General features: G+C 40.4%; 2 protein-coding genes across 5 annotated transcripts in view; both read left to right on the top strand.

Annotated features, from left to right (window-relative positions):
- Positions 1-15,880, top strand: part of usp28 (ubiquitin specific peptidase 28) — a 20,181-nt gene extending 4,301 nt beyond the window's left edge. For 2 of the 3 annotated variants that reach the window (XM_068600004.1, XM_068600002.1), the window contains exons 4-26: positions 1-27; positions 650-812; positions 3,015-3,101; positions 3,296-3,433; positions 4,515-4,582; positions 4,675-4,751; positions 4,837-4,985; positions 5,078-5,205; positions 5,466-5,561; positions 5,649-5,822; positions 6,060-6,268; positions 6,998-7,068; positions 7,374-7,602; positions 8,063-8,398; positions 8,597-8,733; positions 9,934-10,266; positions 10,862-10,957; positions 11,617-11,795; positions 12,582-12,660; positions 13,256-13,335; positions 13,740-13,863; positions 14,606-14,804; positions 15,682-15,880. The exon at positions 1-27 is cut by the window's left edge and continues 61 nt beyond it. In XM_068600004.1, coding sequence (XP_068456105.1) covers positions 1-27; positions 650-812; positions 3,015-3,101; positions 3,296-3,433; positions 4,515-4,582; positions 4,675-4,751; positions 4,837-4,985; positions 5,078-5,205; positions 5,466-5,561; positions 5,649-5,822; positions 6,060-6,268; positions 6,998-7,068; positions 7,374-7,602; positions 8,063-8,398; positions 8,597-8,733; positions 9,934-10,266; positions 10,862-10,957; positions 11,617-11,795; positions 12,582-12,660; positions 13,256-13,335; positions 13,740-13,863; positions 14,606-14,804; positions 15,682-15,857 — 3,355 coding nt within the window. In that variant the 3' untranslated portion in view covers positions 15,858-15,880. The remainder of the gene's footprint in view (positions 28-649; positions 813-3,014; positions 3,102-3,295; positions 3,434-4,514; positions 4,583-4,674; positions 4,752-4,836; positions 4,986-5,077; positions 5,206-5,465; positions 5,562-5,648; positions 5,823-6,059; positions 6,269-6,997; positions 7,069-7,373; positions 7,603-8,062; positions 8,399-8,596; positions 8,734-9,933; positions 10,267-10,861; positions 10,958-11,616; positions 11,796-12,581; positions 12,661-13,255; positions 13,336-13,739; positions 13,864-14,605; positions 14,805-15,681) is intronic. The other variant, XM_068600005.1, reaches the window with a different exon arrangement.
- Positions 15,881-18,730: 2,850 nt separating this feature from the next.
- orai2 (ORAI calcium release-activated calcium modulator 2) lies at positions 18,731-23,438 on the top strand. Of its 2 annotated transcripts, none has more exons than XM_068600701.1 (3): positions 18,731-18,809; positions 20,336-20,559; positions 21,315-23,438. In XM_068600701.1, the coding sequence occupies exons 2-3, from the start codon at positions 20,341-20,343 to the stop codon at positions 21,864-21,866; spliced, it is 771 nt and encodes a 256-aa protein (XP_068456802.1). In that variant the 5' UTR covers positions 18,731-18,809; positions 20,336-20,340; the 3' UTR covers positions 21,867-23,438. The 2 variants fall into 2 exon arrangements, with proteins under 2 accessions (XP_068456802.1, XP_068456803.1); XM_068600702.1 differs by lacking the exon at positions 18,731-18,809 and adding an exon at positions 18,960-19,039.
- Positions 23,439-23,637: the final 199 nt, after the last annotated feature.

The following is a 23,637-nucleotide window of genomic DNA, read 5'->3' as shown; positions in this document are numbered from 1 at the left end:
CCAGGAAGAGGAGAGAGAATTTAATAGGTACAAGAGAACTGTCTTTTCATGTAATACTTCTTTAATACTGGTAACTGTGATTTTCTTTTAAATGTATGTTTGAAAATAGAGAAAGTAGATTTTTTTCTCACAGAAATCAACATAATTGAACTAGAGGGAATATGAAAGACTCAGCTGCTTCATACTGCCTGTACGTGTCTCAATCAACCTGAAGCCCTGTCAAAGCTTAAAATAGGTGCATTTACTTTTTAGCCACAGTATAGTGGAGTGGTTCTGGGGTTGGCAATATCGGTAAATTGGTCACTCTGACCACCACTTTTGCCAAAGACGGACATATCTCAATACCTATCGGATGGATTGCCATGACATTTTGTCATGTCATTAATGATCAGCTGACTTTTCATCAAATCACAGTTGCATATCAGTTTTTAATCATCCATTGGCACAAAATGTGATGCATGATAATCCTCACCTACTAAACATCATTTGCCTCTGCCTCTGCCATTTGCCTCTGTCTTGTGACACAGGTTTTTTTTCAGAAAGATTTAGTCTTTTCATTCAACCTGTGCACATGGTTAGGGAGTTTTAACTAAATCAACCTGTGTTTAACAGTTCAGTGCTTTCAAATGGGTAACTTGATGTACTGCAGGGCTCTTGAGGCCAGTGCAGAAGAGAATGCCGCGAGAATGAAGAGGAAGAGATGTGAAGCCCAGAGTGATATGTGCAACCCTGCAGACTGGATCCGTCAGGACGACTGGCCCGTGGGCATTCGCAATGTTGGCAACACCTGCTGGTTCAGTGCCGTCATCCAGGTGAGAATAAGTGTGTATTATGAGTTTCTGTTACACTGTTACGATACCGTACCATATGTTTGCTTACTTTCCTTTTAGTTTTTTTTAACCGCTGTATAACAATAGTAGTGACCTGCAGTATGGGATAGGCATTCTTGAATGACTGACACTTGACTAGAAATGCACAGCAAACACACAGCATATTGTCTGTTAAGCGCTCTAGTGTCCCAGTGTTCTAACAGTGTCTCATATCCTTTTGCAGCTCAAACTTAAAATAGAGCTCTTGCTTGGCTAAACAGACATTTATAGGCTTAGAGTTTCCCTTCCAAGATCTATAACTGTAGCCTGTCATAGGTGTCTCACCCATAGACTGTATACAATTTGGACATAGTCTCTGTGACGTCACCCATAGGTTTTTGAAGAGCCAAAGTGAAGCGCAAGTAAGTGGTTTCGTCTGTCGCTGTCTTATTTAACCAGAAGTGACCGTATTTGGATGAGAGGGTGGACCTGAAGCAGCTTGAGGCTTAATGAGGGCAGGTCTCGTTAGCATAACAAACACTAGGTTAGCAACTACTAACACCATTTAGCTAGCTTGGTTAGCAAGGTACTCCGTGAAGAACTGTTGGCTGCTAATTTTGGCAAGCAGAAAACCTTTACAATCTGTACACATGACATCCCTGTCCCAGGACCTGACATCGGATCAGGAAAAACTGAAATAAAGATAGTAAAAACCCTTTTACAGGGAAAAAGGGAAGAAACATGAGGGAGCGCAACAGAGGAGGATCCCTCTCCCCGGATGGACAGATGCAATACCGTTATTAGAAACACCATGAAAAAAAGAAAAAGGTGTGGGGAATATTTCTGTAAAAGGAGAAGATTTCTCTGAGCTGCTAATTCTATTACAACTCCATTCCAGACTGAATTTAGTCCGACCTATCAGGTGGCTCGGCAGAAACTGGAGTCCTCATTGAGAGACACGGGCTGTGTGGATAATTTAATAGCGAGTGATGAGATGATGGAGTGAGCAGTGGACATCTTTGTGTCGGCCCGAAATGGACAGAGAGGAGACATTGATTGTCTTTATTGAACTCAGATATGCCTCTACATCAATTTAGAAGTCAAACGCCCAGAGGACAGGGTTTATTATCTGGGAATAGAAATGGGGAAATGAGGCAGTGTTGTTTGAATACAAATAGTATTGAAATGATAGCCTTTTGTTTTGTTTCTGGTATTGATATTGTTTGTTACAATTGAACTGTTTGTTGTAGATTCAACACAGCCCGACTCTTGATAAAGCAGTCTCCCTTTAAAAAGTAATTATGCTATCAGATTGAGGCTGAGTGACCACATCATTCAGTTGTCAGCTCATATTCCCTCTATTATCCTTTGTGGTATAAATTACAGTAAAACAGAGATAAGCCATAATTGAATTTCCTACTCAAATGGAAATTTATATAGCAAGATATTCATACGTGCTTAGTAGCACATGACACATAAGAGTATCTGACTGGTGTTAATGTATTTATTTTATCACGAGTAACAGAAGCAGCGTACAACAAATTAGCATGCTTTGTGTGCCGGAGCAAAAAAATACAATTAAATTCAGGAATGTTTTATTCAAAATATGTTCTCCGAAAGTTATAGTATAATAGTCAGACGCCAGTATCCTTTAAGGTTGAGGAACTGGTTTATTTTATAATAATATAAACTATGATTTTATTAAAACAAAACAAAAGAATCCCAAACTCTGCTTCATGAATGTCTTTTTCTACATCCAAATTTTACATTAATGTTAATTTTACATCAACTTCTATGTACTGTAATATTGCGACTCAACGTGCAGTCAGACTGCAATGTGCACCTCACTCATTTAAATTTACCTCAGTTCGATTGACACTCAAAATAGTAAGGCCTGTTATTGTCCACTCAATTATAGAAGAGGTGGAGATTGACTTCTTATTCACAACAAAAACGTTTTTGACAAGAAGTTGACAGACAACCAGTGAAATACTGTCATTAGACCAACACCAGTGCTGATTTTAGTTGTTGTTGGTGCAAATGTTAGCTACCTGTATATCATTCGCATGGGGAGTAGTAGTCTGTGGTGTTCAAGGAACAAGTTTATTCAATGATCTTTTCACCACTGCAATGCATGATCGCTGACCAGCTGGTGATGTCGGACATGTCACCTTGACCAGTCCTTGGTTTGTTGTTTTGTTGCAGTCGCTGTTCCACCTGCCCGTGTTCAGGAGGCTGGTTCTCAGCTACCATCTGTCTGAGCGAATCCTGGAGAAGTGTAAAAGCCATTCTGTGAGTAAACTTCATGCACAACAGACATGTTCACAGGAGAGACATTTGTTTGCATAAGTTTATGTTAAAATGTCTAATTCATACACGTACAAATATAAGGTGATCAAGCTGTGGAGATTTTCTCTATGTATGAACATAGCCATCATGTGATAGTGTAACTGGAGTGAAGTTTGACTCTGAACTTATGTTAATAGGACAAGAGGAACATAGCTTTCATGCAGGAGCTGCGCTGTCTTTTTGCTCTCATGGTGGGCTCCACACGCAGGTTTGTGGATCCTTCTGCTGCAGTGGAGTTACTGCGAGACGCCTTCAGGACCAACGAGGCCCAACAGGTACAGAACTTCACCGAAGGGCAGCTTTAAAGAGCAGAGGCCTCTTATTTGTAGAAAAGACTGGCCTGCTTATGAATATAGGTCCTGACAATTACTTTGTTGTTTTTGTTAACTGTTTGTAGTGATTAATATTTTTATTTGTTTGTTGAAAGTATACAATGAGCCTTGAGAGGCCATGGTTTACTGAAACATTCTTAGCTGTAGTAAAATCATAGTCTTAGGTGGCCTTTTGCGTGTATAAAACTGTTACTACATATATTGTCAGCACGTCTCACACTGTTTTTAACCGGGAACGCTACCAACAACATTATCTTCCCTTCACTTGTTCAACTGCTCTTAAAGTTAGTATTTAGTAACCTGCTAAAGTCAAGCAATTTAATAAACAGACATTCGACCGCTCGATTTGACGCTTGTTTTACTCTTAGACTCACGTTGTTGCTCTGCTGCAGTTCACAGCCGTGTGCAGCTGCAGAATGCAGTGTAGTGGACATTTTAGATTATATTTGGAATTTAAAACAATATTTATTTTGCCTTGGTCTTTGTAGTCATTAGCTTAAATTATAAGGCAAACACTGGCAGCTTTGAGGGGCTTGACGCTCCTATGTTCAGATTATTGCAGCTGCCTCGGGAGAGAATCCCCTCGGATTAAACATGCTTAATATCAGCAACCTGTCTCTGATCCTGTCACTTTAAATGTTTTTACATCTAAGTACAATACATCTGCTGTGTGGCCACTGCCTGAGTGTTTCATCTGTTTACAATTTCAGATTTAGTCAGTAGCCACAATAGAAATTTAAACACACGTATTGAACCACACAAACCAAAGAAATGTGTCATTTTTAAAATCACAAACAGACTGCATCTTATCTGGAGGTCTAGTGTTTGGTGAAAGTGGGACATTTTCTCGGCCAGTTGTTGAGATCAGCCTGAGGAAAAATGTACCTTTTATTTTAGTTATTATTATTTTTTATCAAGCTGAAGACTCAACTCAAGTTACTTCATTTATTATTTGACCCTGACTTAATCCTTTACTATTACAAATTCACAGCTTATCTTATCTTTTATTTTGTCTTTATTTCAGGATGTTAGTGAGTTTTCCCACAAACTGCTGGACTGGCTTGAGGATGCATTTCAGCTGGCAGCCAAAGAGTAAGTTATATGTTGATGTCATCCAAATGCATTGACTAGTGTTCTTCTCTCTTTTTGTGCTGATTGACATTGATAAAATGTTTTGTTTTCAGCAAAGTAGAAGACAAACGAAAAAACCCCATGGTCCAGCTTTTCTATGGTACCTTTGTGACAGAAAGGAGACATGAGGGTATGAGTTTTGTATACGTTTTTGTCACCGTGACAGCAATATGAATTCTGTTCTCAGTCACTCACACCTGTGTTACTCTGCTTAGGTAAGACGTTGTGTAATATCGAGCAGTTTGGCCAGTACCCCTTGCAAGTCAACGGCTTCAACAACCTGGATGAATGCCTAGAAGGTGCTATGGTTGAGAAAGAGATTGAGTCTCTCCATTCGGATCACAGCGTCACATCCGGCCGTGAGGTACACAATTTCAACGACTGATTAACAATACAATTTCTACGGATGTGGTATTTTCAGATTTTCTGATGCTTATCTGATGTCATATATTGCAGAGATGGTTCAAAAAGTTGCCACCAGTCTTAACATTTGAACTGTCGAGATTTGAATTCAACACCCAGCTGGGTCGTCCTGAAAAGATACACAAGAAACTGGAGTTCCCACAAATCATTTATATGGACAGGTGAGCGGTGTACTGATAACACAATCAGTTTCACGTATTTCAACAGGGGGAAAGAAGTTCATGTAGAAGGCATGGAGATTGTTTTAAAGGACTCTTGCCTGGATTACTTTTTTTCACTCAGATTATCTAACAAATTTATCATTTAAAAATTAGAGAAAAAAATCAAGGCAATTACTTGTCTGTCTCAATGTTACAATAAGTATGCACATGAACGCATGTGTTGATCAATTTTGGGGATTACCTGATTTTTCTGTGTACAGATATCTCCACAAAAACGTACAACAGACCCATGATAGGAGATTAGAAGTGAAAAAACTCAAGGAACAACTAGCAGCCCTTCAACAGAAACTTGAGTGGTAAGTTGAAGCTCTTGAAGCTGTGATATGACTTATGTAGATATGAAATCAATTCTTACACAAATTGTGTCCTGTCTTCATTTACAGCTATAAAAAATATGGCTCTGGACCTACCAAGTATCCTCTGGCTGACATGCTGCAGTTTGTGCTGGAGTTCGCCACCACCAAGCCCACAAGTGTTTCCCCAGCTGAAGATCTGAGACCAGCTTCTCCAACTCCTGCAAGCCACCCCCTCAGTGAACTCTTCTCCAAAGACAACAGGTTGAGTACACAGAGGGCCAGAGAAGCAAAACCAAGGCAAAGGCCCGTGAATAAAATACTGTCGACAGACTTTTACTAGCACAGCAAAAGCGGTCAAAAGGGTTGTGTAAATCGTTGTGGTTGAAAAGGGCAATATTTGGTGAATAACAAATTGAGCTGAAAAAGAATTGTGACTGATGACACAAGTTCCTTCTTTACGAAACTTATGTGACACCAAAACGTTCTTGCACTTCCTAGTGAACCAGAAGACACCGATTCATTGGAGGGTCCAGTTTCTGGTGTTTCCAGTTGTCAGCGGACCCCAATATACAAGCCCTTCACCCAGTGCAGAATCCCTGTTGACTGCCCACCACACCCAGCCCCCCACAGCGTCACTGAAGAAGAGTTGCACTTTGCTAAGACCTGCCTGCAGCGCTGGAGGACCGAAGTAGAGAATGACATAAATGGTACGCTTCTTTTCCAGTATACACAGGCTGATAGAAGTCTTGATGTGCTTCAGCTGTTTTTTCTGTATGGGCAGTTTTTTTGGCTCATTAGCTGTGAAATGCTTCGCTATGTTCACTAGTTAGCTTACTTTTTCTGTTGGTAGTGTACTGCCTGCCGTTGATGGAAACAGATAAGATTAGTAATTGTGAACTCAGATAGAAAAGTTGTGCCGTAAAAGCAAAAACAAAAAGCTGAAAAGCACTCAAATGCTCCAGAGATTTCAGGGTGACTCCAGGTGGACAACACGACTAAATGGTAACAGTAGATGGTGCATAAAGTGGTCAATCTTTACTCTCAAATTGCAGCGAGCACACCCTTTACTGCACCTCCACTCAAACTTGGTCGTACCAAAATACCTGGTATTTAAATATAGATAGCGAGGGACGAAAGAACCTTAATGTGCATTGAGAAAATAACACCTCACTGGCACAGAACTGCACACCTACACGAAAAAAGAGCCCAACATCTCTGAAATGACATCTGAGTCCTGCCTTTCCGAGGAAATAGATTATATGTCAATTGTCAAGCCCTGCTCTCCCAAATGTTGCCGTTATGATGCAAATACTAGGTAAAAGAAATAAGAAATAAAAATAATAATAATTCCCCTTAACTGTATGTGTACTATAATAATTTCTGTTTTCTTTCTGTGTATTTTTTGTTTGTTTTTTGTGTCTATGTGTGTGTGTCAGAGCTAAAGGCCAGTATTGACAGGCTCACTCAGATGCTGGAGGGCATGTACACAGAAAACTGTCTCTGTCAGGTAAGACTTACACTCGCCTAATTCACTCTGACAAACAGCAATTGAATCACACGTTTTACAGCTGAAGCCACAGAAAGTGCTTTGACTGAGATTAAATGAAACTGTATTGATCTCTGTGGAGAAACTGAAATTAATGTAACGTAAACAAGTCAACAGAATACAAATAAGGTACAAACAGATCAGACAAATGTGACGCTGCACTGACAACAGAGCTGCACAGTCACATCTCAGTAGTCTGTTTGAGCCCAACATTGTACGTGTTTTCTACAGTGGTCATTCAATGCTGTCTCCCACTGTCCCATCAGGCACCCTACAGACTCCATGCAGTGCTCGTTCATGAAGGCCAGGCATCAGCAGGTCATTACTGGGCTTATATTTATGACCATGCTAACAAGCGCTGGATGAAGTACAACGATGTGAGCATCACCGAGTCATCATGGGAGGAGCTGGAGCGAGACTCGTTTGGGGGAATGACCAACGCCAGTGCCTACTGCCTGATGTACATTGATGACAGGTTGCCCTCCCTTATCACAGGTATATCTCTGTGTGATTTTTAGTTAAATGATTTGAGTTCATCAGATTATATTTACCTTGAATAATCCAAGATGGGGTATCGGATGATTCTGCAAAGACATCGCCATGTGTGTTTTTGTCCATGTTTGTAAAAAGCATTAATACATAATGTTCTTCAGGATTAAATGTGCAAAGGAGTAAAAACAACACACAATAATGTAAAAAAAGAGTGCTTATAAGTTAGTTATATGTATAAAAGAATATAAAAAGTATGTATGTAGCTGTCAGGCCATTTAATATCATTAGAACAGTAAATAAGTCTGTAATACATATTGACTACTTATGAATTATGAACTGTAGTATATTGAAAAATGCCATCTTGTATAATCATCAATACTACTGTCATTTCTTTAGTTCTTACTCTCAGTAAGTGGATTTGATCGTGTAAGTCTATTAATGACTCTACCCCACATCCACCTAGAAGACACAGATGATGAGACAGGCCAGGTGCTGCATGGCATGGACTCCCTGCCATCCGTCCTCAGACGCTACGTCCACGAAGACAACCGCTGGTTCCAGCAGGAGCTTAGTGAATGGGAGGAGCAGTTCTGCCAGACCGCGACCCCACAGGGAGAGTCTACGGCCTCTGCTGAGCCCTCAAACCCCAGTCCAGTTAATATACCCCAAACAGAAGTGGAGCCAGCACCCCAGTCAGGATCAACCACCGAGAAGTTGGATCAGGAAACCTCTTCAGAGCAGGAACCAGACACAGAACCAGTGAAAGACCCAGAGCCTGATCACAATGACAAGCCTGAAGGTCTGTAGTGGCGACTATAGGAAAGGAAATGGGGCAAGGTTTTTATATGCCTTAACAAGCAATTGTGTACTATTTTCAGATAACTGCAGGACCATCACTCCAAATAGTTTTGCATTAAAATGCATGTAGTAATGGCATGGTCACGTGGGTGCTCACACAATTTTCTCTCCTTTCTCTTCTTTTTTTTGACCCCAAAAGAATGTGAGTTGACCCCACCTCCACCACCACCGCAGAGCCCCGGCTGCCAGCCAGACAACACCAGCAGTGCGCCAGTCGCTGACGCCCTGGGGCCCAGCCAGAGCTCCACCTCAGCTGAGAGAGAGCTTCAGTGTCAGGTGGGCAAGTCTGTGACTCCCCCCCCCTCGCTCTTCTCCCTGTAGAATATGGGTCAGTAATTCTAGGCCACAAAAATAAAGTGCGCACATCTGGGTCAAGGGGCTCATTCCCCCACTTAGCATAGCAATGGAGATCCAGGCTCAATGTCTGGCAGGGTGTTGAGTAACACACAGATAAACTAAAGGTTAGGTATGATTACTGCTATCAGCGGGTTTATTTGACAGTCAGTAGCTTGTTCAGAGGCGTATCATATAATTTACACTTAATCAGTTTTAGTTTCTGTTGTGGTAAAAAAAAAAAAAATGACGCCACACAGACTGAAAAGTGAACATTGAATTAAAAACAGTGTATCGGGGCTTTTGTAGGTTAAAAAATAAAAAATATTACGATGCCAAGTGTAGGGGGTAATATTCTGAGAAAATATTTAAAATCACAATTACAAGTAATAAACACTGAAATCAGTACATGCTTATAATAATACTGGGATTCTGGGCTTAAATCACAAGTATTTCTTTATTGCTGAACCCAATTACAAAGCATAATTTTATTATGTATACCACCGCATGTATTACACATGGTAAGCTGCGTGTGTGTGGTTTGATGAGCTTTATCCAACCTTGCACAGTCCATCCATAATTATTATATTTATTTATGTTTTAACCTACAATGGCCCTATTCATGACATTGAATTAATCTGCAAAGCTGTCAACAAAAAATGAATACAAGCCTTATAAGTATACGATTTCTTGTAAACTGTTCCTTTAGATGGCATTAAATAAACTGCTATCTTCAAACCACTTCATTACCACTTGTGTCTTGTCGACATATTGGGAACTCGATCGAGACATTGATTTATCACATGCAGATGAATATTACCCCCTAAGTGTATTTCCAAATGTGTTCAACTGCAGACTGTCAGCTGACCCACCTGACTTTATATAATAAGATCAACCTTTCACTGGATACAAGGAGCTATTTTGATTTTCACACACTCCCTTAGCCAATGTGTTCACCAGTTCACCATTAAATTAGAAACACATGCTCTATGACAGGTGTTTATAATGCATCCAGATGTATAGATAAGGGTGGGTGAATTTCCGCATTGGAGGCACACAATGCAAAGCCCTGAACAGGATGAGCGTACACAAGTCATGTTTGGATGAGTGCCATAGTAATGTGCGTCTTGTTAAATCTTTCAGGCTTTTGGCCCTGAAGCAGAGCTTAGTAACCCGGCACCAGCTAACCTCCATGTGGAGAAGGACGACACACAGGCTGCAGGCCTCGGCGCTCAGGCTGAGAGCGAGCCGGAAGCTTCTGGAGAGGCACCTGAACATGAAGCAAAGCAGGAGAACGAGGAGGAAGAGGAAGAGGAGGAGGAGGAGCAGAAGGAGCAAGACGAGCAGGAGGAGCAGCAGGAGCAGCAGGAGGTACCAGCCAGACAGCGACAGACTGAGAACGAGGTCTCAGAAGTGGAGATCCCCAACGTGGGCAGGATCATGGTCAGAGCTGATGCCGATGGATACAATGAAGAGGTACGTATATGCTATATGAATTCAGTAACTACTTTCATGTTGCAAATTTTTCAAGTTGGTGTCCCCAAATGTAAATTATGCTTGGTGAAATTTGACGAGAAATGCAATAAAACATAGGATTTGTCTATTCTGAGGATAGACAAATCTAGGATTTAGCTATGTTGTTTTTTTTTACACACTTTTTTTGACTGACCGAGTTTCAGATCTGATGTTACATTTATGACACCACCTTATAAATTAAATAAAAAATTTAAAGCGATAACCCGAAAAATGTTTCTATGTAAACACAGAAAATTAAAAATAAAGGCCTGCAAGTGTATGGTTTTGTTTTTCCTGCTGCTCATTCACGTCTTTGTGACACATTTGTATGTTTTAGTTTCTTACTTTAAGGATGTTTCCCACCTCTGACACAACAACCACCACCAGAGTTTGATTTGAGTAAAGATATTTCACACATTTGCAACATCTCAGAATGTGGAAATGTGATGCAGCCCTAAACAGTTCAGGGTCTTTACACAGACACCATAAACACCTTTTGTTCTCAAACTGTTTGCTGCCCAGTTGGTGTTATAATCTCTGACTCCTCATTTCCTAGATGATGCTGACTCCAGCGATGCAGGGCGTTATTCTCGCCATCGCCAAGGCCAGACAAACCTTCGATAAGGAAGGCCCTGAGGCCGGCCTCATCAAGGTATGGAGGGCTTTGAGGGTTATCGTAGATTATTGTGTCTCACATTAACTCTACGTCTCACAAAATAATTTAATAATTGTGTTGACTGAAATAGTTTTGCCACATTGCTGCATTAACTACTTCCTCTACCTTTAGGAGCAATCTTTTCTCTGTACAGTTTTTAATAGTGGTTTATTTCCCATATATTTATTAGAATTTAGAACATAAAAACATTCAGATGTTATGAGGGACCCGTTCAAGTTTATTCATTCATCAGCACACAACAGAACATATACTGTATTGATTACCAATAATCAGTAATAATAAGTGGATCAAAAGACTCCTAAAGAAGCCAATATTATATTTACTATTTCAGATGTAAGAAAGTCAACATCAATGACAAGATAAGTGTATTACCCTTATCTTTTAATGTTTTAGACTCATACAATTCAATATTTTTCGCAAATTAATGACAACACAAAAGATACTTGAAGTAGTGTACCACGTTTGGCTAATACAAATATAAGATGTACTTTTTTATCAGTATTTCTGATGAGATTTCCAACTTTAGTAACATATTATGAATGAATGTCTTAACCCGGTAAAAAAAGCATTATCGTTAAAACTCTTGTTGTATGAGTCATTCTAAAGCTAAGATACATTTCCCACTGTTCCCACAGGCCTTTCACGAGGAGTATTCCCGCTTGTATGAGCTCTCCCAGGAGGAGACCACACCCCAGGAGGATGCTCGTCTGCAGCACCCTCTGGTCTACTTCTTCCAGAACAAGGCACCCAATCGCATTATTGAGAGAACGCTGTTGGAGCAGTTCACCGACCGCAACCTGAGCTTCGATGAAAGGTACACACAGATACAGACAAAGGGCTCATTAATGAGTCTCAGACGTTATTATATTGCATTGGGTCAAGTTTTAAACACTTCAAAACATGAGAATACAGATTAAATATTGTCACATAATAGGATGAAATGATTACAAAAGAAAGTGGATTGCAAACCCCAAGATGAAGGTGAAACCTGTGTTAGACATTCTAGATAACCTTTTTTTTCTACTCATTCAATTTTAATCCAATATTTCTGTCGAGTTGCAGATATATTCAGGCTTAACAAATATTAGTAGGAGAAGATTATTTGTTCGATTAGATTTAAGTGGTGGCTGCGTAGGTTTGTTTCTGACTTGTGTGATACAAACATTGCTGATAACTCTACAGAGATGTTGAGTTCAAGAGTCAAACATTTTGGAAAAAAGATAGATGTATCTGACGAAATATTCGTCTTTAACTCGTATTTGTCCAAAGCTTTATTCAAATACTTCAATGAAAGCTTTGAATGCTAAAAAAAATATTGGTTACAGGCCTTATTCTGCTACTTATTTATATATAAAATAGTTGTGAGACTAAAAGCATTAGGAGCCATAACAAAATTGATTTAAAAACATATAATGTTTGAGAGAATAAGGTAAGATGTGGCTTTACAGCAGCAGCTCATCATAAGACCAAGAAATACAGGAGAGCATACACTATGCTTATACTGCCATCTAGTGCCCAGAGCAGAGAACTGCACCACATGTTCCTGGACCAATCCTTTTGTAAATGAAAAGCATTCACAATGGCATTTCTGTCCATGCAGGGCCATCAGCATCATGAGGGAAGCACGAACCAAGCTGCGCCTCATCAAGCCAGACGACATGGATATGGATGAGTACTTGGTGGGCTAAGCTTTGCCTTTTTGGACATTGACTGATACACAGTTTTCTGGGAGTTTATTTCTCCCATTTTTGTAATAATTTCACTGGAAATGATTCTGTCTCTGCTGCTGTCTTTGATTGCTTTTAGTTCAGAAAAAGTACACCAGTCATTAATATGTAGATATAGACAGTAAATGTACATTTGAGACAGATCAATCTTCTTACATATGACAGTGTACTGAAATGGCAAAGATTTACTTCAGAGACAACTTCATGCCTATTGGACCAAAGGTTAACTGACTTAAATATAATACAAACTTAACATCAGATATATCACTTATTGAACGAATATGTTGGTTTCTTGTTTTGAAATTTGTTCAACAGTCATACAAATGTAGAATATTGCCATTCTTGTCCTTTAAGAGAGGAGGGAAATGGAATGACTTAGTGCATCGCTGAAATAAAAAAATAGAAAAAAAGCACTTGAGAAAAAAATAACGCCTTTATTTAGTTACTGTCAAGTGACAGAAACATGTGATCTGAAAATTGAAAGAAACGATAACAGCCCGATTAACAAATGGAGTAATTGTCTTTGGTGTTGTGTGCTTTTTCGCAGCACTGGCATGACGACTACAAGCTGTTCAGAACGGTGTTTGTCTACCTGCTGACCGGACTGGAGCACTTCCAGCATGGGAAGTACGTAGGTGTCAAATGTGAACCAGCACCACATCACCTGGCCAGCATGTGTCGGGTCAGATCAATAGCAACCTGCTTGTTTCATCGGAAGTTTACGAAAAGAAAAGTTCCAATAATTCCACAGCACATACAACACAGAGACAAAGACTCAATCCATTGAGCTCATATTCTTACACTGTGATTGAGAAGAACATCATTTTAAGGGTAATGACACTCAACTGGTCTGTCTTTTCATTCGTGACATTGGTAAATAAGAACATAACGGCAGCGTGAACATTATGTGGGGGGTAAAAAAAAACTAAAAAGATTAAAATTGCAAAACACTTTTAAAATATAAAGACTGTACAACATGAATTCATTGTTCTGCCTTTTAAAAGAAATGGTGCGTTGTGTGTGTGCTGCAGGATGCGAGAGGCACTGATCTTCCTGGCTCATGCGTACGAGACCAACGCCACCCTGCTGAAGAATGGAGAGAAGCGTGGCATGGACAAGTCTCTTATTGCCGTTTACAGAAGGAAATGCCTCACTGTGAGTAACACAGCTCTTGAAGTCAGTATGTGTGTGTGACCGCAGTACATTATAGTGAAGCATGACAGCACTGAGCTCAATCCTTCTTCATGAAGGTTACAGCAACAACAAAGAGGTTGTTTGAATATAAAAATGTAACTTTGATGTCAGACTGCTCCTGTAATTTGACTCTTCTTGTGTACAAGTATACATGTTGGCCTGCTTCACTAGAGGAAGTTTCAGGAGTCATCAAAATCATAGCAGTCATCCTCTGGGAACTATCAGTGTCCATGTGACATTTCATAAAATTTGGCCAATAGTCAATGACATATCTTACTCTGGAACAAAGTTGCTATATTTAGACTGTTCGTGTCACTAACAGGAAGGAAAGTGTTAGATAAGAAGCACTTGGCTTAATGTCCTACTTACAGTCTCAGAAGTTTATCCAATGCAGTCAGCACTCACTTCTAATCTCATTTATCTAATCCCATTTTTTTCCCATGTTCTGGAGTTTATTAACCACGTGGTATTAATGTAAACTTTTTATTCTTAGAAAAAGTATATTAGGTTTGTATCTCTTACTTGCAAATGTATGTATCTAGAGACACCAACATTATATATCTACTCGGTGTCAGGCAACTCATCTGATTTTGCAATGTTCCAATGCAAACTGATCAAACACACAGCATAGTACAGTAAATACAGAATAACAATAACTTTCACTGTCTCCTCTATCCTCCTCCTCCCTACATCCACCATGCAGGCATTGAATGAAAGCGCATCTCGGCTGTTTTGCAGCGGTGAGGAGACCAATGTGGAGGAGGGCATCGTCATCATGGACGAGGCAGTCATCCCCTGCCTTCACCTGATGAGCCGAGACTCTGCTTTATGCCAGGAAGACCGGGACGCCATGGAGAGCATCCGCAGCCACTGGTGCTGCTGCCTGGGTCAGGACATGGAAGGTAAGATGAGTTGATAACGGCACGTACATTTACAGCCTTCTTCTTTCTCGCCTCTTGCTGGTGCATTGCTACACTTCTTCTTAACGCGCCACCTACGGCAACTTTCAATCAGTAGACTGGCGTGAGGACGCATACATCCGCCTCGGTGCGCTAGTAAAGCAGGAGAATTGTCAGGTTTGACAGGAAGCGGTCCGGACACGGGAAGGAAGATGAAGAGATGCAAGTTTCTTTTCTAAACTGTACTGTGTGCCAGCAGTTTTTATTTGCATAGTTTAGCACCCAGTATTGTCATCAGTCTAAGAAATGTGATATATAGTAAATATATAGCAATAAACATAGTAATAAAATAGAAACTGTAACTTCAGGTTAGATATGAATGAGGATATTACTTCTAAGAGAAAGAAAGGAGCCTCATATGTGTCATAGACCAGGTTACATGTGCTAGCCCTGTGGTTAGACGACAGTACTACATAATGGATTTAACTCTATGCTGTAGAAATATTAGCATTGAGACAATACTGTAAATATCTCTCATTACACTAGACACATACAGACTTACGAGATACAAACATAAAGACACGCAATCAGTGCTTACTTTCTAGCACTTTCACAATCTGGACCGCACAGGAAGAAAGGAAAGCGACTCCAAGCCACAATGCCGTCCACGCTGAACTTGAGCACGCACTGAATCAGTATCAACACATTAAGTCTCATTGCTTTGATCTGTACACAGAATAAACGTTAGCGTTATCTGCTTTGTCTTGAGAGCGTGCGTATTAAAGCGATAAGCACACAGAAGAGTGCATGCCTTTTATACACTGCTAATAACACGAACAAACCGAAAACTAAAATGGCAAAAAAACAACTTTGTTTTCAGACTCATTGCAGGTGAAGCTGGGTGAGTTTCTGCCCCGGGTTCTGGACGGTTCGGCTGAGACAGTAGTTCTTAAAGACCCTCCCAAAGTCCAGGTCAACCAGGCCCACGACCTGTGCAGTCGCTTGGCCGCTGTCATGGAGTCCATCCACAGCACCTCGATAGTCAGTGTTAAATAAAGACCTGAGTGAACGACCTGCAAGCAACTTGGCCGATAATTCATAATTCTGTGCTGACAGACTGTGGGGGTTGAGACGGCGTGTCGTTTTCAACGAGCCAAATCATGTATTTCATTTTATCTGCTGGTCTAGCATTGCACATGCATATCATTGATGGTTCGACATAGCAAACTGTAAGCACTCTTTAGGGGTGGATGGGGGATGGGGCTGTTTTGTCGTCACATGCTTGCGGGAAAAACTCTCCACAGGCTTCAGAAGTCTCAAAATTATTAAATTCAGCAGCTTCAGTGTCTTCCTTCTGCCTGCCCAGCACACTTTTAGAATACTATTTATGTATACTTTAAAAAAAAATTTGGAATGGCCTTAAAGCAGCAGCTGGTTATGCAGAAAAAGCCCATATGGTAGCAACACACTGTCATTTGGGTTATCTGTTATTTGTCTATCAGACATCATTTAACTTCTAAAATCATGTTTTAGACCTTTTGATTCAAACATCCTCTTGGTGCGGTACCAACTCCAAAAGACCACATTACTTCCTGTTATGAACAATTTTGATCGTACATAGTGACTCTTTTTACTGCTGAGATATACATTATATATATATATATATATATATATATATATATATATATATATATATATATATATATACACTATCACTGGAATCGGCTTCTTGTCCATCCTAAAATTGTTCATGAAACCGAGCTGCTGAACAAATAACATGTCATCGGTAAGCGAACAGGAACGCTTGCTTGAAACTCTGAATTTGTTTAAGTGATTTCCAACTTGTTTGATTTAAGTAATAGCGACAACTGGATAGTTGTCTTTCAATATTGTCACTTAATTGCTTGGATGTATTGTTGTGTTGCTAAGCAGTGTGAATGCACAATCAGGCCTTTTGAACCAGGGCTTTTAAAGAAACACACTAGATTTGTACTGCACAGTAACAAATGCTTTTTTTAAATATATGTTTTATATTACTATGTATTTTTCCAAAACTGGAAATTTTACATGTAGGTGAAGCTAGAAAGAAAGTTTCTGTTGTGTATAAAACATGAATGGCAGGGCGTTCTATAAACATTTTTAAGAAAGGAGCTGTTCCAAGCAGTAGATCTGTGCACTCTAACTATTAGTCTGTGGAAACTCTTCTTTGTTTAAGTTTGTCAGTGCCCTGTTGGACAGCACTTTGCTCAATCATGTAAACCCACTGAAAGGAAAGACATAAAATCCTTTCTTTTCTTTTGCTGGTTTCCCAGATGCAATGCAGTATCAAGAATGAATCCTCTGAATGAGCTTTTTCACTTGTACTCTATGATGATACTCAATAAATGTTTTAAATACTCTGCGTAACTCCTTTTATTGTTGACTCTTTTCGCTTGAGTAACATTCGCTAAAAGTGTCCAGCTGTTGTGAGAAATAAAAAAAAATAAAAAAATGTGTTTGTTAGCCATTTTTAAAGAGTTATCCCCCTTCACTAGGAACTAATAGTCAGGTCAGGGAGCTAGGTTTTAAATGAGCGACTAATGTGCTGTTGGTTTTTGGTCTTTTAATGGAATTCCTTGACATTAAGATAAAGATTACTTTCAGGCTTATCCGTTAGCTTAAATAACTGACCCCCAACCATTTCAATTTAATAATAATTAGGTCATGAGTGCTTATTTGTCCCTCCTATTGTACCCATTTGGTCCTTACATGGCCAGCATCAGTGACATTGCTTGTCTTACATTTTAACCGGGCTGCCACGCTTCTTATCCTGGAATTCAGTGTTATCTTCATGGCTTTGGTTGGCAATTGTACACATACTCTTTTCAAGTTCCAATAAGCCATTTCTATTTGTTGTGAAATACTTTACTACAACATTGTTCTCCTATACTGAGATTAAGACAATGATGCCAGTGAGTCACATCAGTGCTGGGTTAGATTAAGCTCTGATTGTCACTGCTCTGTTGCCGGATGCATGTCGGTAGCTGCCCTTTAGTGATGGGACGTGAATTGTTATTATTCCATCTAAAAATGTCTGTGGCGGCATATAAGTCCAACATTTTACTCATTACATTGAACAAAAGTAGTAGTAATATGGTTTGAACGTTGGTAGCTCACTATTCTTTTCATATTAAATAAAACAGTCCTGCCATTGTCATCATCACGAGTATGTAAGCATGACCAATATTGTTCTGAGGATGTGTCAGACATTATTCAACTGATCTCCATTGTTAAATGATTCACTCTCTGCAAGAGTTGCACTTGAAATAGTACTTTAAACTTTTAACAGGGAAATATGTAGTGGTGGGAGTCAGTTATTTAAACAAGTAAAAGAGGCAATAAGCCATTATAAAAATACTGTGTTCTTACTACATCTTACTAAAAGTACAAAGTTAGTAGCTTCAAATTATACATACTAAAAGTATCAAAGTAAAAGTACCCTTTATGTAGAATTGTCCATTTTGGAATCACAATTATCACTTTATATAACAAAGAATATATTTAATGATTAAATGCACATTACTTTTAATGTGGCTGCTGCTAAAAGTGTGGCAACTTTTAATTAGGCCACGTAATATACTGCTGTTTGGCTTCACCTTACATACCATAATATAGTAGGGTTTTATATTTCGTATTATTATTATTGCAATGCCATTGGAGTAAAAACTACAATATGTTCCTCCAAACTTTTGTGGAATGAAAAAACATTAAAACGAAACACGTTAGTAAAGTAGAAGTGCCCTTTAATTGTACTTAAGTAAAGTACTTGCGTGAACGTGTCGTTATGTACAAGATTGAATTTGATTGTGAATGTAAATCGTTCGTGCTTTTACTTTGAAGGCAACACGCCCAACCGGAAACGTTCTTTTCCCAATAGTAGTTATCCTCACCTGCCGCAGGTCTTCGCTGCAAACGAGACACCCGATGCCTGGCGAACTTACCTGAACAGTGAGGAGAGTCAGCACCCAGGTACGTTTAGCATGGCGCCGAGTACGTTACAGACTGGCTCGACTGCTCGAGGCTGAAGACGAAGACGTCTGTTGTTGATAATTTGCGTCCGAAAAGCCGGAAGTTGTTCAAGCAAAACACCCGATGCGGTCTAGAACGAGTGTCACTGTTTATTGTCGTGTGCAGGGCAGAGAAAATACCCACTTGGAGTTTAGGAGTTAGAATAAAGAAAAAGGCACGTCGACAAACAGGTAAGATGGAGAAGAAGAAGTATGTTTTACTTTAAATGTCAGCAGTTTTCTCTTCCGGCTTGCTTGACGGGGACGTTGGGTTAAAAATATCTGCAAACTAGCTAAACTCGGTAAACGGATCCTGCTCACTGAACGTTTCCAGCGGTCTAAATATATACGAGTATATGGTGTTGCCCTCGCGGAACCCCCCATGGATCATAGGAGGACTCGGTCCCTCTTACCCCGAGTTGGATAAAGTGTGTCTTGCATTTCTGTGGTAATGCATCACTTTAAATTTGACATTCACAGCTGCTTTTGAGGCTACATTTTTACCTTGAGGATATTCTAATAATTATGTCACCAGACTTTTTCATGTTGGCTTCACAGCCTGCGTTTCTAGAAACCAGTTGAGACAAGCAAGCAGTGGGTCCCCTGACACGTTAAGCTTCGCCGATAGACACGCACACGCACACGCAAACGCACACAAACAAACAAACAAACAAACAAACACAAAAACAAACAAACGTGGACACACACACACACACACACACACACACACACACACACACACACACACACGTATCCGGGCATGAGAACGTGAGAACCTTTTTTCCATTCTTTTTTTTTTGATCCAATTTTTTTTGGGTGATTTTCTAGATGGGCATTAAAAACCAACTAGTTACAGTAAGAAAAAAACGAGGGCGAAAAATTGAGAGAAAAAAAACACTATTGATGTGAGAGAGAGAGAGAGAGAGAGAGAGAGAGAGAGTGAGAGAGATGCGCATATGCATATTGTGTGTGTGTACAGACTGTAGGATAACATGTTCATAATGGATTAAAATCTAAACCTTTTCTTTTTATTTCATCTGTTATGTGGTTTCTAACTTTACACCATTTTAATAAAATTACATGATGTAAAACAATATTATATCTTACGTTATTGTAAAGGAAACACAATAAACTGTAATAGCTGTACAGTTTCTGCTTGTAATCGTACTTCATCCTCCCCCTAATAGTTTCCTGCGACTGCTCCCACTCACACATGCAATGGGAGTTACTGCTCTTGACAACTCTTCAGTCTTTTGGCTCACGTACACACAACAGTGTTCTGTAAGCAGTTGGAATACTTTTGATTTCCCTGAAAATGGGAGGGTTATTGTGGACCGTGAAATAAAGCGAGTGATTGACGGGTCAGAGGAAAACATCACACGACTGCACTCTCATATAATATTGACACTTGACAGTTATTTGTATTTAACCCAGCTGTGCCTTGTGTTGCACAACTGACAACAGATTTCCTGTTTTTCCACCCACCAGGTGCTATGAGCAGGGACCTGAACGTGCCAATGGGTTCCCCGGCCCCGGGGATCTCTGATGGCGGGGGGATGGACTACAGGGACTGGGTGCGACGGAGCTACCTGGAGCTGGTCAGCTCCAACCACCACTCGGTGCAGGCCCTGTCTTGGAGGAAGCTCTACTTGAGCCGGGCCAAGCTAAAGGCCTCCAGCAGGACCTCTGCACTGCTCTCTGGCTTCGCTATGGTCAGTTACACTCATCTTTTCTTTAAACACTTCATCCAATGACATGTATTTTTCATTTTCTTTGCTTGTTTCCTGGCAGCACAAGGTTTTAATTATTTATGATAGCAGGAGAAAATAAATACCCCACCACAGTAATGTTTGGCAATACATTTGTGGGCAGGAACTGGTTAGAAACTTCCTGTCTGTGCTTTCAAGATTTCAGTGTTGTGCTGGTGAACAAACAACATTATGTCTTTTTAGAGTTTTGTTCTGGATGACATTTTCTGTGAAATCATCATTGAGAACATGTTGTTACTTGTTGACTGGAGGGAAGTGAAGAATAGTTTGTTTGTAACGTTGGTAAAACCAGCATCCTGTAGCAGAAGGGAAGTGCAGTTAATGAGCCGCGACCCGTAAAGGCCTGCTGTTGACAACATGCTAGACTCAGTCTGCGAAGCCCTGAAGCCCCGCCCCCTGCTGCGGCACAGAAATATAACGCATGCATGTCCATGTAAAGACGTTCTATTTAGAATTTTTATAATCAGATATTTTAAAGCAGCCGTTCAGCTTTTGTACCGATGATTCAACAAGTACAGTTTAATGTTTACTTGTGAAACATGGACGCCCAATAACTTATAACCTTAGATGAGATGGCCTTAGGACAAAAGAGTTAGAAAATGAGTTTGTTTCCTAATATACATTGTGTTTTGGTGCAACTCATCCCCCGCAAGAACAGGTTACTACATGTCTTTGTGTATGTCCCTTTTTAAACCTAGGTGGCGATGGTGGAGGTGCAGCTAGAGATGCAGTACAATTACTCTCCTGTGCTGCTCATTGCCTTTAGCGTGTGCACCACCGTGCTGGTGGCGGTGCACCTCTTCGCTCTGCTGATCAGCACCTGCATCCTTCCCAACGTGGAGGCCGTCAGCAACATCCACAACCTCAACTCCGTCAGCGAGTCGCCCCACGAGCGCATGCACTACTTTATCGAGCTGGCCTGGGGCTTCTCCACGGCCCTGGGAATCCTGCTGTTCTTGGTGGAGGTGGTGCTCCTCTGCTGGATCAAATTCTTGCCCGTAGACTCTGGCGGGAACAAAAAGGAGAAGCCTTTAGAGCCAAGATCCGCGCCGCAGTTCAGCGGCTGGCAGGCGGCTCTGGCCTCCACCATCATCATGGTGCCAGTGGGGGTGATTTTTGTCGTGTTCACCATTCACTTCTACCGTTCTCTGGTGCGCCACAAGACGGAGCGTCACAACGAGGAGATCGAGGAACTGCACAAGATCAAGGTGCAGCTCGACGGCCACGAAAGAGGCCTGCAGACGGTGTGACAAGAGGACTGCAGCTTTAAGGACTTCCTTTTGTGTCCCACGTTCATCTCTTTTCTGACATTTTGTTGTCGGGTATCGATAATGACTTGCTTGACCTCAGCTTTAAAGCTCCTCATTTTGCTGGCAGAGACGGCCAATACATGTCAGACTGCTAATTTATCTCGGGGGGGGGGGAGGGGAAAGTTGCATTGTCAGATTTGTTTGTAGCACCGTGTCTGTGTTTTTAGGTCTGTTACATCTGTTGGTTATGGATAATTAATGTAAAGGGTTTACAGAAAAAAGGGCTATAATGTTCTGAGTGCCATTTTATTGCCATGTCTGTGTTTTTCATTGGAGGTTTTGGTAACAGCAGCCAATTACATTTTGGATCTGGTTCCAAATTGGCAAAAATACCTGGATTCCCTCCGAGTCTAACGAATGTCTTATTGAATCTTTTGGCTCCTGAGCAAAGAGCTGCCGACACTTTCGCCAGAGGATAATGCCAAACGCCAGAAGTTACTTGCCGTAACACCAAAACATGGGACTTGTTTGATTCTTGTGCTTTCTACAAGCTGGTTTCTGTGCTCAGCCAAAGTGTTTGTCAGTTCCAGGATCAAAAAGATGTGATACTTTGAGTTTCAGTTACTTATAAAACTATTTCCTTGCAAAATTCTGAGCCTTGAATGCACTCCATAAGAACCCCGACCATGTTTCATAGGTAATATGGTCAGGTCTCACTGTTGACGCTCAACCTGCTTCTCAGTCTGGCTCATGTTTCACATAAAACGGTGCTCGTTGTTTTAACTGTAAAACAGCTGAGTCATGCATCACGATGCAGGGAACTTGGCTTTTGTCTGTCTGGCTGAGGCCATCTGTAAAGTCTTAAAATGTTTTTTTTGCGTTTATTTTGCATTTTTTTTATAAAATAGTTTAGAGATTTACTGCGTTTTCTTTAGGTCCAAAATCCCAAATGCCTTCAAAACCTTTTGTCCTTTTCCTCCTTACGAAGACCACGGCGCCTGTGTAAAAGTGTCGAGCCGATCTATTCGGTGCTAGAATATGAATGTATCACTGTCCAAATGGAGTTCTGTCTCACAGAACGATTGCCTTTTTTTAAACTGCTGTTTTGCTAAAGGTCTTAACACAAGCTGATCTTTTTTTGTTGCGAGGAATGTAGTTGTGCAAGACAAAGTTTAAAGGTTGAGTCGAGGAGGATGAAGATGAGAACAGTCACGAGTACATGTTGTCATCGGCATCACCTCGTCCCATCCAGTTTAAAACGGTCATTATTGGAGGCATTTCGGTTCATGACGGTTAACTGAAAGAATCAACGATTGTTACTGCATTAATTTTAAAAAAAAACTGTTATCACATTCCAAATACTGACCAAAGTGCTGCTCAGTTAGTTTCTGAGAAGAGATGGAAGTGCACTTGTAGTTGCACAGTGAGTGAGTCCTGGGTTTCTTATCAGAGGATATCCTGCTGTCTCCTGTTTGTGCTTTCATGCTTCTTGAAGCAATACTGCAGGGTGGGGGAGGGAAAATGATATTCATGGCCTGCAACAAATGTTTAAAATAAATATATTCATCTTTTTATTTTGTGTGTGTGTGTGTGTCTATAACCAATCACAGCTATTCAGAAGGATACATGTGTTTGCATTAAGTGTTATTAAAGTAACTTCACCTTCCTGACAGGAGTCTAGCAAGTGAGAGACCACAAATGTGATAGTTTTATATTTTTACCAATTAGGAAAATTCAACAGATTGATCACAAATAAGTTGCAGAAAAAAAA

This window comes from Clinocottus analis, unplaced genomic scaffold (genome assembly GCF_023055335.1).
Source record: "Clinocottus analis isolate CAN_PGR_092001 unplaced genomic scaffold, fCliAna1.0.p SCAF_5, whole genome shotgun sequence".
Classification (NCBI taxonomy): Eukaryota; Metazoa; Chordata; class Actinopteri; order Perciformes; family Cottidae; genus Clinocottus; species Clinocottus analis.
This window is presented reverse-complemented; position numbering and strand designations above follow the sequence as displayed.

Bases quoted from the DNA above. Each gene is read 5' to 3' on its own strand.
- orai2 (XM_068600701.1), top strand. From the start codon at position 20,341: ATGAGCAGGGACCTGAACGTGCCAATGGGTTCCCCGGCCCCGGGGATC. The intron at 20,560-21,314 runs GTCAGTTACACT...TTTTAAACCTAG, and splicing joins TGCTCTCTGGCTTCGCTATG to GTGGCGATGGTGGAGGTGCA.